This window comes from Taudactylus pleione, unplaced genomic scaffold (assembly GCF_031769625.1).
Source record: "Taudactylus pleione unplaced genomic scaffold, aTauple2 ptg000341l, whole genome shotgun sequence".
NCBI lineage: Eukaryota > Metazoa > Chordata > Amphibia > Anura > Myobatrachidae > Taudactylus > Taudactylus pleione.
Window position 1 is genome coordinate 549573 of NW_028284742.1, and position 14159 is coordinate 563731.

General features: G+C 42.8%; 1 protein-coding gene across 3 annotated transcripts in view; it reads right to left on the bottom strand.

Moving 5' to 3' along the window:
- PLPPR5 (phospholipid phosphatase related 5) overlaps nt 1-14159 on the bottom strand; it is a 316334-nt gene that overhangs the window by 50606 nt on the left and 251569 nt on the right. For all 3 annotated transcript variants that reach the window (XM_088443950.1, XM_088443949.1, XM_088443948.1), the window contains exons 4-5: nt 6861-7037; nt 4064-4183 (exon numbers count right to left, since the gene is read on the bottom strand). In XM_088443950.1, the coding sequence (XP_088300076.1) occupies nt 4064-4183; nt 6861-7037 (297 nt within the window). The remainder of the gene's footprint in view (nt 1-4063; nt 4184-6860; nt 7038-14159) is intronic.

A 14159-nucleotide genomic window follows, 5' to 3' on the forward strand; every position in this document is an offset into this window, starting at 1 on the left:
AGTCTGCTTCTAAGTAATATTGTTATGAAGGCGTAAATTGGAAACTAAAGAATAAGGGCCAGATTCAGAGCCGCTTGTAAGCGGCCGCTCGTTTGCTCTGAGCGATGTTCGCAAAACTGCGCATGCGTATGGGTCGTAATGCGAATGCGCAAACCAGTTATTGCGGTTGGAAATCGCGTGCTTGCAAAACAGCGAGGGGCTGCTAATGTGATTGTCAGAATGTACCGTTTGTGGGTGGTAACAGGGGAAGGTGCTTGAAAACGGGGGAGTGGAGATCCGAATGCAGGCGTGCCAAACGGTGAAAAGGGCGTTTAATGGGAGTGCATAATTAGTAAAGGAGCGTCATCGACCATGTCACTTGGTTGTCTTTTAGCCTGAACTGCTCGCAGTCATAACGGTAAGAAAAACCTACTACAAGCACTGCGAGCAGTTCAGATGCCTTTCGAAGTACCCGATTAATCTAATAAATACCGGAGATGACGTGTGTTGCAAACGGCAAAGGGGCGTCTTTACAAAATAGTGAGCGCATTTTTCGTTCACTCGCTCAGACATAGAGGCGTCAACAAACCGCAAAAAGCGAGCGCTCAATTTAAATAGCCGGTCCCTTGTTTGGAATGACCGTCCACAAATAGCGTCCGGCGCTGAATCAGGCCCTAAGTTGGAAACTAAAGAGAAGATACAACAGAGTAGAAAATAATAACTGGAAACATACAGCTATGTTTTTAACTTCCCAGTACCATTAATTTACATCCATCTTAGCAGGTAGCCTCTGCTATTGTCTCAGCCAATTTTAATCAATTTTTCAATAATGTCAACCAAAACCTTAGTAGATGCATCAGTGCTTCCTGTATTAGATAGCATGCTTTAGTCTTTATTATTATTAAAGGGATGCAGGGATTAAGTTCTGGGTTGGAGTATTTATCATTGGCAGGGCCGGCTCCAGGGGGAGCCACGCCCTGTGCAGGACGGGTAATCGAAGCCCCTTACTTAGAGCCAAAAATTGAGGCGTGGTCTAATTACCATAGGCCACGCCCCCTAAATGTTGTTATTTGGGGGCGTGTCCATGTGGCACACTTTCCGTTAACCTCAGGCTGGCGGTAAACCCAGCACTACATCAGTAGCTGGGCTGCCCCCAGCTCTCTTCTGGCACAGAATGGATGCTGCGCGCATGTGCTCGGCATCCATTCCTCTTCTCCTCCGCAGCCAGCACCGCCGCACAGCTGCGGCGGTGGAGGTGCAGGTGGAACAACGGGGCAGTGCCCAAAAAATGGCACTGTCAGGCTGACATTGGGAATGGCTGGGAGGGATGCACCCTCTATTGGGTGGCGCCTCTGTTCGACCGCACTGGTCGAACATGCCCCGAGCCGGCCCTCATCCTTGGTTGTTCTCAGCTCTTGGTTGTTCTCTAGGATTGATTTAAATATCTATTATATTTAGTTTTGTGGAATATTTTGGATAATGTGTAAATTAAATCTATTATGTAAAAAGCTTAACGCTACTTTACATGTAAGCTGAAAATTCCATTTGTGAACAAGAGATCTTGCTGTCATGAAATTCGTTGTAAGGACATAAAACAAATAGGTTTACTGGTATGTGGTTACTCCTGGGCGTTGAGCATGAAGCCCTAGATATCATTAATAGACCAATCCAAGACACTTCAAAACAAAAGTGGAAGCTAAATTTCTATTTAAGCAGTCCTAGGTCAATAATATTTCTAAAAACAGAGATATAGCATCATTGCATCATTGAGTAAAAAGGACAGACAATTTTCAAATAAAGGTTAGCAAAGGAGAGGTTAATTCAATGTTGTGAATCTATTGTATACTAAAATTGACACACAGAACAAAAAAGAACACAATTCACAAAATAACAAAAAATTGTTATGGGCAAATATGGTAACCCATGCCTTGAAATATCCACAAGATTATATGTTGCATAAACTAGTAAACAGCTTAATTTTTGCATGTAACGTCAGCACTGACTTTTTGTATTGTATTGTATTGCAATTTGTATCTACAAAAATGTGTTTTTTGTGTGTTACAAAACAGATTTTGGTGCACAACACAAATCTGTACAACAAATTAAATGCTTTCAATTAGGAAAATCAATTGTATTACGTTCCACTATATTTTGTAGACAAGTTATATAGTTTACATACAGTTGGCATCCAATAAGTTTGGCACTTTGCTATGCTGTGCAGTTAAGTGTTCCTCATAGAAGAGTAAGGAAAATTGAAAACATACAGTACATGTAATGTTTCATCTAGTTTCGGTATTAAATGCTACATTTAAATATGTGTTTATAAGTTCTTTTAAACTGCTGCCAGATGTGAAAGGTCTGCTCTATAGATAATGAGTCTTATACCCCTTTCAGACATAAGCCATAATCCCGGGTTTTTGCATGTGAACGCGCATCAACCCAGGTCTGGCGTATGTCTGAAAGGGTTGATAGGGGTTGACAGTCCCGGCCCATGACTCTGGTCACTATGAAAGTTTTTCCAGGGACTTGCAACGTGGGTTGACGACCTGGCTTATGTCTGAAAGCTGCAACCCAGGACTTGATGACCTGGGTCATCTCCAAGTGCCCACTGAATGCCAATAGACCCGGGTCACTGGAAGATCAGGGTCTGAAAGGAGAATTAGATATACATTCATTGACTTCACTACTGAACACAGTTGACTTCTGAAAACAGAGAAAACAGAGCAAAATTCCAAGAAGCAGCATGTAAACATGTTTTCCCATATAAACACCAAATGATCAAACACGTCATCCCTTTGTCTGCAATTTGTTTTTCTGCCTAGATTCATATGTTTCAATACACTGACATAAATTGTTTTGGAATGTTCATGACAGAACACTCACTTAGCCTCATTATATTTTAATGCTCAAACAAAGCATTTCACAGACTGCAAAGAGCATAGTATATTTACACAGCATGGAAAGACTCAAAACTTGTATCTATGAATTCTGATGTGATCTACAGATTTATTGTCTATACAGTCAAGAAAGTATGAGACAAATAGAGATGACCACTGCAGCAGCACCATATGGGACCAGTTCATTTTTGCAAAGTCAGCATATTGTTATTCATTCAGTGTCCTGGTTCCAAGAGCTAATGGAGTGAAACTGACCGGGCCATGGAGTGCACATAGAGATAGCTATGTGCAGCACCTCTCCTCAGTGGTCATTGCCAGAGGAATGTGAAGACATAGACTAGGACACAGGCCAACCAGCTCACCCTTCCCTTGCTCCCTAGGGAAAAATAGACTACCACCCGCCCTTGGACATAAGCTACTCAATTGTGTGGTCCAGCATCATTGACTGCTGTTATCTCCTCTCCACTTCTCAGCTGGCTCATAGGGATGGGGCAGGCTCTTTTTGAGCCCATTTGAAACCAATCTGTTTAGATAGCGCAGTTTCACAATGCCCATCTTGGATTCAGAATGAGTTTGCCTCATCTCTGGGAGCGGGCAGAGATGCAGGAAGGCATGCTTTAGTTAAAGTTTGTGGCTCCCAAAGAGGTGTGCGTGCACACACCCAGCATACTCAGTGCTTATGCCTATATGCCTATGTGCTTATGTGTTTTGGTTTCACGTGACAATTGCCTACTCAAACAGAATATCCATAAGACTACCAAGTTGCCTCCTGGATTCACTCACCTGCCCAATCAATTGGGCAGTCTAAGGGATTGATGCCACAGATCAAGGCACTGGGCAGTGGTACAGTAGATTGTGTCACAATGATGCAATTCACCACACCATGGCCCCCTCAGAAACACACCTTCTACCCACCTCTGCCCACCAGTATCTCTAGGAGGTCATTAGAGAAATGTTCCACATTTAGCGTACGAAGTGATTTAATGGAGCTGATGTTCAAGTAGTAAAGAAAATAAAAGAACAAGTTAGTAGGTTTTACAACAGTAATTAATATTAAATAAAGCTATTTTCTGTCTGATTCACAGGCAATTTGTCCTATCCTGTTGTTTACATGGTTTTAAAGATCCTACTTTCATTTTAAGGAAGTTAAAAAGTCCACTTAAATCTGTAAAGAGCAGATAACTTACTTTCTCTAATGGGCTTTCTACCCGGGGAATGCTGATCATCGGCATCTGTGCCAAATTGTCAATGGGTGATTTTTGCTGTTCCGTTTGCCGTCCCTTAAAATTATTAACCACACAAACAACCTGCAAAAAAAAAAGAAAAACAAAAGAATAAATTATAAATACTCAGCATTTTTTGGGAAAAAAAAAACTCTGCTAATATGTGTTCAATTTTGTTCTAACTTATTGTTTGTGTGGAGTTTGTAGCAGTTTCGCCCTTCCAACTAGACTCCAGTACTGTAATTCTAATGCTTATATCTACATGTCATTAGATTGGCATAAAAAAAATTATATATTCTATTGGAATGGTTTTCTTCGCATAATATCCTGATTCTCATTTGGGTCTCGCAAATTGGAAATGATACAATTATATAGCTGTCTTAACTCTTTTGTAGGTACAGGAATATTTCCTATTCATTTTATTTGATGATGTTATAGAGGAATGTAGTTTACATCCCTGCGGTCAGAAGGCCAGTACAGAAATCCTGACACCAGCCGGCATCCTGGCGGTAAGTATTGGGCTTAAGGGGAGGGTTAGGTTTAGGGGTTAGGCAATAGGGGGAGGGTTAGGGTTAGACTGCGAGGGGAGAGGGTTAGGGTTAGGCTGCAGGGGGGAAGGTTATGTGTAGGTTTCCTGAAGGGAGGGCTAGGAGTAGGGGAGAAGTAGCATACTTACCTGCTTCTGTTGGGATTGTAACCTAGTCGGGATGCCGGCATTGGGATTCTGAGTGCGAGGATCCCGGGCGCTGGCATCCCGTACCCTACCAGTTACAGATGGAGAATGCTATTTTAATGGATCCCAATGCATTTATTTTTTAATTGTATGTGATTTAATGTTGAGATGTTGTTGTATTCCTTTTTAAATCAATACATTTCTAAAAATAAATAGAGTCATTACTGCATCTCAGCTGTCTCAATTTTGGGTGCAAAATACAGTGCTTACCTAGTTCACTTCAATTAATTTAAGTTTGGTTCAGTTCGTACATACTTCAGGTTAGGTACACACTTTTTCTTATGAATATCATGTTTTCTTGTTAGGTTAATTGACTTTTAGCCTGATATTGAGCTGTTTCAATATTATCATACTGTAGTTTGCTGACAGTTGGAGGATAGTGCACATGTTGGAGATGTAGTGCACATGTGCCTCAATACAGCTCTGACGGGGGTCACAGTGCCCTGTAATTTGATTGACAGATGGTGTTTGGGGTGGCGACAGGAAGCAGTTTCTCTGGCCCCGGCAGAATAGTTTTGCCGGATATCCTGAGTAACTTGAGCATTATTCAGATGTCAGATGGGCTGACATGTTCACACTGTGGATCCTTTGCTGAGTCTTCTGACCCAGCCAATGGATCTGAGAAGCCAGCAGTGGCCATCTTTTATGAAAGACACCACTGTGGCATTAGCATATGCACTCAGATCCACTGCGACCGAATACACAGCACCAATCCACACAGCGTCCACCTCAAAATCAGCCCCTTTACCTATCCTAGGCAAAAAGTAAATTAAGGTAACACTGCATACTTGATTTGCTTCCTGCTCTAAACATTAATTGGGTATACCAGATGTTCCCAATCAAGGTCCTCAAGGCTCCTCAACAGTTCAGGTTTTAGAGATATCCATGGTTGAGCACAGGTGGTTTAATTAGTACCTCAGTCAATTTGATTTAACCATCTCTGCTTAACCAAGGATATCTTTAAAACCTGAACTGTTGGGGAGCCTTGAGGACCGCGTTTGGGAACCTCTGGGGTATACTATGTCTATTTGAAGATGATGTATATAGATGATCAATTTAGAATATATTGGAATAATTTTCATTAATTTCTTTTTAGAACATATAAATCTATTTGATGATTATTTATATTTGTAATCAGCTAACTTTTTAAATATTTTTTTTACATTAACTGTCTAATATTTTCTCCAAAAATATCCACATTAATTGGCTAATAATTTCTCCAAAAATATCCCCAAACCCCTGTTTTTTTCTATCAAATTATGTAAATAAGAACTATTTAAACCCAGTTTGTAATTACTTTTAATAACAGATATGCACATTTTTTAATAAAATAAGAGTTAAATCACTCCTATTTACAAATTTTGATAATTAAATATCGACAATTTGGGGGACATTTTTGTACAAAACATAAGTTTGCTTATACTTCTTTCAGTGCTTCACAGTCCTGCAAGAAGATTAGCCAGCCCAAGCTGGTGGGCGATCCTTTTAGGATCACCTATCAAAACTGCCCCCTGCCCCTTTAGTCAGTGTCAACAGGTATAAAAGGTAGACAGTGCAGAAGGTCAACAGGTTCAAATGGTCAACACAAAAATGTTAATTTTTTTTTTCAACCCTAATCTTAACCCTAACTCTTGCCCTTTTGCCTAAACCTAACCCTTCCCCTGGCGCCTAACCCTTCTCTGGTGCCTAACCCTAACCCTCCCTCCAAGTGTCTAACTCTAACCCTAGCCATCCCCTAAGTGCCTAACCCTAATCTTAAAAGTTTTCAAAAACCATGAAAAAAATGTACTGACTATTTTTGTGTCAACCATTTGAACCTGTCAATCTTTTCACCTTGTCAACTTTCTGCACTGTCAGCTTTTTGTTAGTTAACCTTTTGTATCTGTCGACATTTTGTCCCTTTCGACCTATTGCATCTGGTGTCGACCTATTGACTGTCGACCATTACATTGTCGATCTTCTATTTGGATACCGAGTATGGCTGATATTTTCTTTTATCTAGAACATTGCAATCCTATAAATACCTACCAGAAACACAGCTATTGATATTCCAATGAGAAAGCCAGCTATGACATCTGACCAGTGATTGCGATATTCTGCCACCCTGTTTATTCCAGTGAGAAATGCCAGACACATCAAGCCAAGGCATAAGACAGGTTTCGCAAGTCGTGTCCCTTTGGTTTTAATGGTGCTGGTAATATACATCTAAAAATAGAAATGAAATACAGGAAATCACAAGGTCATTAGAAAATATAATAGAAAAACAGTCTTAAAGTAATAGGGGGGGCACATAAGGTAATAAAATACTGGTATATTAAATTCCTTGTTTTGGGTATAGTCTTTTATACTACAAACATTTATAACAATTTTACACCACACTGTATATAATCCTGACCTAATGTATAATGTCATAGGACATAGAATGGACCATTATTGTATTGCGGTGCAGATACTTCTGTTGCAATAGTGTCTGGATTTGCATATTTGCTTGTTCTTCACCATATAAAGAGTCAGGTTGTAGGAGATCATTGAAGAAGTGCAAAACGGCCAATGTGTAGTTAAAAAACAACTGGTCTTGCTCTGCACCTTGATTTACACAAATGCACATAGTGTCCCCCCAAAGTACTTTATGAAGCAAGAAGGAGATTTTTGTGTCATACTTATATGATTTTCAGTGATGACCTTTTGGAGCTCTTGTGTGAAGAGATCCAGATGGGAAGTGCAAGGGGACAGTGTAATGCAGGAAAAAGTGGAGCAGTGGAAAAATGTTATTTTATTTTGCATAGTGATGAAATCACGGTAGGATTAAAGTTTGTGGGGACCCCAGGACATCTAACCTTTGAGTGGCCCTACTACTATAACTGTCAAAATTATATACTGACGATGTAAGTAAAAAGTGTTGTGTGTAAGAGCTCCCACCACCACAAATGTGTTGAATACACTGTAGTGACCACAGGGCCTGATTCAGAGCCGCTCGTAAGCTGCCGCTCGTTCGCTCCAAGCGATGTTCGCACAACTGCACATGCGTATGGGTTGTAATATGCATGCGCGAACCAGTCATTGCGGTCGGAAATTGTGTGCTCGCAAAATAGCGAATGCCTGCTAATTTGAGTGACAGAATGAGGCGTCTGTGGGTGGTAACAGGGGAAGATGCTTGAAAACGGGGAGTGGAGATCCGAACGCAGGCATGCCAAATGGTCAAAATGGTCAAAACGGGCGTTTTAAGGGTGTGCATAATTAACAAAGCAGCATCATCGACCACGTCACTTGGTTTTCTTTTAGCCTGAACTGCTCGCATGATTGCGGTAGGAAAATCCTACCACAAGCACTGCGAGCAGTTCATACGCCTTTCGATGTACTCAATTAATCTAATAAATAGCGGAGATGATGTAGGATGCGAGCGGCCAGGGGGCGTTTTTAAAAAAATAGCGAGCGCATGTTTCGTTCGCTCGTTCAGACATAGAGGCGTCAACAGACCGCAAAGAGCAAGCGCTCTATTTAAATATGCGGCCCCTTTTTCTGAACGAGCGAGCGCAAATAGCGTCCAGCTCTGAATCAGGCCCACAGTTCACATAATGCCACTGTGTCCCAAATAGTCATTATGCCACAGTGCTTCAGTTCCCATTTTGCCACACAATGCCCCAGTCCAACTTATGCCACAGTGCCCCCAGGTCATAGAATGTAGCATAAAAGGTCGACATTCTGTAGGTCGACTAGTTTTGAATGTCAACAGTAAAAATGTCGACCATCATTCTACCAACATGTATTTAGGTCAACAGAGTTAAATGGTTGACACAGTTGAAATGTCAACATTTAACATGTCAGCACTAAAATGTTGACAATTTTTTTGGTTATTTTAGCTTAACCCTAAACCTAAAGCTAACCCTAGCCCTAAAAGCTATTAAAAAAAACATGTGTTAACATTTTAGTGTAAGCATATTAAATGTCGACTTTTTCACTGTGTCTCTCATTTAACTCTGTCAACCTAAATACAGAATGGTGTTCAACATAATGACCACGTCGACCTTTTTACTGAATGTGTTGACCTTGTAAGTGTCAACCTTTTTATTGTCGCCCAATCGGTTGGTATCCAATACATATTATGCCTCACAGTGCCACAGTTCATGTTATGCCACATAGAGTCTCAGTTCACAGTATGCCAGTCAGTTCACATTGTGCCACACACTTGCCCAAGTTCACATTATGAAACAGTGCCCAATGTTCACATTGTGCCACACACTTGCCCCTGTTCACATTATGAAACAGTGACCCCAGTTTACATTATGCCACACAGTGCCACAGATTACATTATGTCACACAGTGTGCCCTTTTCACATTATGCCACACAGTGGTCCCAGTTGACATTGTGCCAAACACTTGCCCCAGTTCAAATTATGAGCAGTGGCCCTGATTCAGAGCCGGACGCTCTGACAGAGCGCTCGCTCTGAATCAGGGCTGGGCTATTTTGTTTTTAGAACGGCCTCCTGGCCGCTCGCATAGCTGTGGGTGACCACTCACAGCTATAGCGAGCAGCCAGGAAGATGGTCACGATGGTCAAGACCATCGCGACCATCGGGCTTGTGACGAGACCCTTGTGGTAAGGTCTCGTTGCCGCAAGCCCCAGAGAGATTTTGGCTCTACCAGAGCTGAAATCTCTCCCACTGACATCACTCGTGATGTCAGTGGGGCCGGCCCCAAATGGTAGGCGTTCACATGGGAGCGCCTCCATTTGGGCAGCCACCCCCCTGGCTTGCCCACCAAAGGGGACGTGCTGTCACTCAACATCGACAGCAAGCCCCCTTTGGTGCAAGACCCAGAGTGACGGTTTGCCCATCGCTAACCAGGTCTCTCGCATGCGCATGATGGAGCCGGCTCCGTCGTGCGCATGCGCTCTGGGTCACCATCAACCCGGGTGCGAGAGCTCAGCGCTTGCGACCAGGTCTGAATCAGGCCCAGTGCCCCCAGTTTACATTATGCCAGAGAGTGCCTCAAGTTCATCTTATGCCAGGCAGTGCCCCCTGTTCATCGTATGTATGCCCACTGCCACAGGTGGTCTCCTGCTGACTCAGCTAACTCAAACTCCTAATTATTGAATTTGCAAATCTTTACTATTGAAATTGAGTATCCTAGTAGTCATTTATCCCCTTTGCAGGGTGAGGAAGGGTAAAACATCCAGAAATTCTTGTCATACTGAGACATGCCTCCAAGAAGAATGTGAAAGATAAGATGGGGAAGTGAGAAACATTTACCTCTTTGTTATGAGAAATCTTCTGATATAACATAACTAAAGTTTTGTCAGCAAAGATATTACCACCGAAGGGCTTTATGCACAGATCGATCAGGATAGGTAGTTTAATCGTTACTTATTTGATTTTTTTTTTCTTTGCTTTTTTTTCCCAAACTGGCTTTGTGTGAGGCTTAGATATCCCCAGACACTGTTGTATGTAGAGCAGCTCTTGGGTTCCTTCAGCAGTGTACAGATGTGTCATAGGGCCTGATTCAGAGGTGGACACAGTGTCGATGCTACCAGTGGCATAACTAGGGGATTTGGAGCCAGGGCCGGATTAAGGTCTGTTTTGGGGTGCTGGGCAACAAACATGTTGGGGCCCCTATTAAATGTGGATGAACTGGGGGAATGTGCAATGGGGACCTTATGCAGAGCCCACAGTAGTGGTGCCCCTTATGCAATGCGCCAATAGTGTCAGTGCTCACAGTGGCAGTGCCCATATGCAGAGCCCACAGTAGTGGTGCCCTTTATGCAGTGCCCCCAGGAGTGGTGCAACATTAGTAGTGCCCCCAGTAGTCATGCCCCCTGTAGTTATGCCCCCAGTATACTGCCCCATGTGGAGTGCCCCCAGTAGTAATGACCCCTGTGGTACTGCCTCAATAATAATTCCCCAGTAGTAATGACCCCTATATAAATGCCCCCAGTAATAATGCCCCTGTATTAGTGCCCCCAATAGTAATGTTCCCTCTGTAGTAGTGCCTCCTGTAGTAGTGCCTGAGCAGTAATGCCCCACCCCCCAGTAGTAGTGCCCGCAATAGTAATCCTCCCCGAGTAATGCCCCGAGTAGTAGTGCCCCCAGTTGTAAAGCCGCTTGCACACACAAAAAAAACCTAATACTTACCTTAAGCCCTGCTCCAGCGTCACTGCCATCTGGTCCACTCGGCTGCTCCTCTGAACTAGGGGAGAGACATCATGACGAAACGTAGTGCACTGCGGGAGCCAGAAGCCAGAGCTCATGAGTGAGCTCCAGCCTCACGCTCTGGCTGCCACTGTGGGGAGGGAGCCAGGCGCCCACTGGCAACAAAACCTCATTGGGTGCTTTGCAGATGGAGCCTCCCTGAGGTGCCAGGCTTAAGTGGACCAGAGAAGGCGGAACTGGGTGTGGGGGACATTTACATGCGTGGGCCCATGGATGCCCCTGTTAATCCGGCCCTGTTTTGAGCCCAGGGCAAGATTAAAAATGGAGCCCCCCACCTATGTGCTAGTGTAATACCCGGCAACGGAGGCAGTGTGTTTGTTTTACTGTGTAGTGCACTACAATGGCTGAAACGGACCAGGACCCTGGCCTGCAGCCCCCCACCCACCACACTGCTGGTCCGATGGTGCCTTGGGCATGAGCTCCGGTCGACCCCCCTTAGTTATGCCACTGGATGCTACATGCAGCTGGACGATGTCGCAAGTCTTCTCATGTGTCCAAGTTGCACTGTGCATGTGTCCCAATGATGCACAATGATTTTGGATGCAAGAGCTGGCAGTTTTAATGAGCATTTGTGGCAGGTAACATGGGGTGGATAGCCAGATGGTGGTGTGTCCCGGACGTGTTGCTGATAGCAATTGTGTCTAAAGATGCAGTAGCACAGACACAGGTCAAAGCTGCGTCTGGTGGTGCACCAAAGGTGTGTCTAAAGATGCCTAAAGACTGATACACTATGACGGATTGGCACCACTGCAATTGGGTGTCTCAGAATGCTCAGAGTCAGCTGCAGCATTAGCATAAATATGTTTCTGTACCGAAAGACTCCACTGTGGCTGCTTCTGCATCCACCTCAGAATCAGCCCCATAATGCTTAAGGTGCTCAGAAGCTGGGAGCAGCTCTGCATGCATCTGAAAACAGAAGAGTATTGAGACTCAAGAAATGGGAGATCCCCGTTGGAGAGTCCAAACCTGTGTAGGGTCCCAGGGCAACCTCCCGGTCCACCCAGCTGGTAATCTGGGTGTAAGTGAAATAAAATAAATGGGTAGAGAAGGACATTTTCAGTGGAGTTGTGAGGGAAGGGGCAAACAGTCATTTTTACTTCACAAAGGACTTGAATTTGTCACCATCTCTGAGCTGCAGAAGATAATGTCTCATCCTATATATGTAGTGGGACCTATTTTGTAGCATCAGGGGAGAGTAACACTTCTACATGGACACAAGTAATGTAATACAAAGCTACAAACAAGTGAAGTTTCATTTATTGATATAGATGGTTCTGAAGTGGCAGCAGATTCGACTAGTGATGCAATGTTTATTTTATGTACAGAAATGTCTGTTCTGATGCTTCCACATCTAAACAATTGAGCACACTTCTGTGGAGTGCAGAGTACACATACATCACCTAATGTGCAATGAGCAAAACCATCTAGGCTTTGCAGTGTGCATACAGGGCCTGATTCATAGGTGGATGATGCTGGGTCCACTTTTGCGTCTGCTGGCGGAGTCATGGGAACGTTAATATGAAAATGGTAGTTTAAGCTATGGATACCTAATTAAAACTATTTAATTCTGTCTATACCTTCTAAAATCCTGCCTATACCTTCTAAAATTGTTGCTATTTAGCATAATGAGTCGCACAGTAAATAAATGCTTTCAGACTTTGAATGTGGTTCCAAAGCACAAAATGTTATTATTCAATATAAAAATAGATGGTTACACGTGGTGATCTAAAGACAATTAGCACAAATAAATCATACAGATCCAAGGTACAGTTGTTATATGCGCACGCGCTCTGGGCCCAGATACCGGCATCAGCATTAGAAACCTCCGTCAACAGCACAGCAAGAAGACTCAAGACTGGGGTCAGAGAGCGCACATATATACTCTTACAGGGATAGGCAATACAATAGACAAGTTTGACATGATTCCATTGGTTCTTCTTAAAGGTGCTTCTGTTACAGGATAGTTCATAGGTCAATTCGAATGGACGCAAACAGCCTCTAACAACCCTTTGTGTCCTTTTTCCCCGCTGCATGCTAATCTAAGATGCTAACATTACAGAGTACATGTTAATGTTTTAACTCTCTATAGTCCATAGTTTACAGACGCATGTTGCGATCTTCTCACCGATGATACCGGAAATCTGTGGAGACACAGTGGATCAGTATAACACCAAACACGGTCTGCTTACCATGTACTAAACCTTAGATATCAAATAACCTTTATTACACAAGATTAATAATTACTACATAAACCTTAGTTATTACACTTTAATGCTAGGGAACCTTCTATGTAAGTGTGCAGTGTGTAAGTATTGTGTAATTGGGAAAAGATGCTAGTTGTGCGACTGTGTTTTGTGGAGTACACAATGGTACGTGTTTTGCAGGGATAATCATTTTATATGTTTTAATGACTGTCTGTATTTGGATGGTGAGGACCTTAAACTTCTTTCTGTTGTGTGGAAATCGCACGATGCTAAATAATAGCATCGCCGTATGTACTTATAATGGCGAGTTTCACTAAAATGGCGCTGGGCGGCCAGTCGCAAAATGGCGTCTCATTGCCATTCGCAAAATAGCGTCGCCCCAATCTAATTTTACACCGATCCTGTCTCAGCCAATTATCTGGCGTCGACAGTCCACCCTTTGATAGCAAACAACATGCTATCATACTCTGTTTTTAAAATTAATTTAGGCTTACATTATGACATATTATTCAATGTTATATTATGGGATGGCACAAGGTGGTTCTTAATCCATCAATAATGTGTCTCTAGGAGGGGACATAAAACTACCCCTATTTGCACACCACGGATCTTTGGAGATCATGGGAAAGATGTGGGGATGCACCAATCCTATAAAGGAAGTCTTGAGGGGGAATAGGGACTTACATTATTTAAGATGTTTTAAAATAACATTTTAATAATACATTTTATGCATGTCTAAATCTTATACATTATACGACGGTACCTTCGAGTTCAGGGCTGTAATGCAGTTCTACATTTACCACAGTATTCACATTGTTACTACTGACCACCATCATAATTTCATTCTTCCGGTTTACCTTATCTTTACATTTTCCACATTTCAACACAGTAGGAACACACCTGACACATAAGCCAAT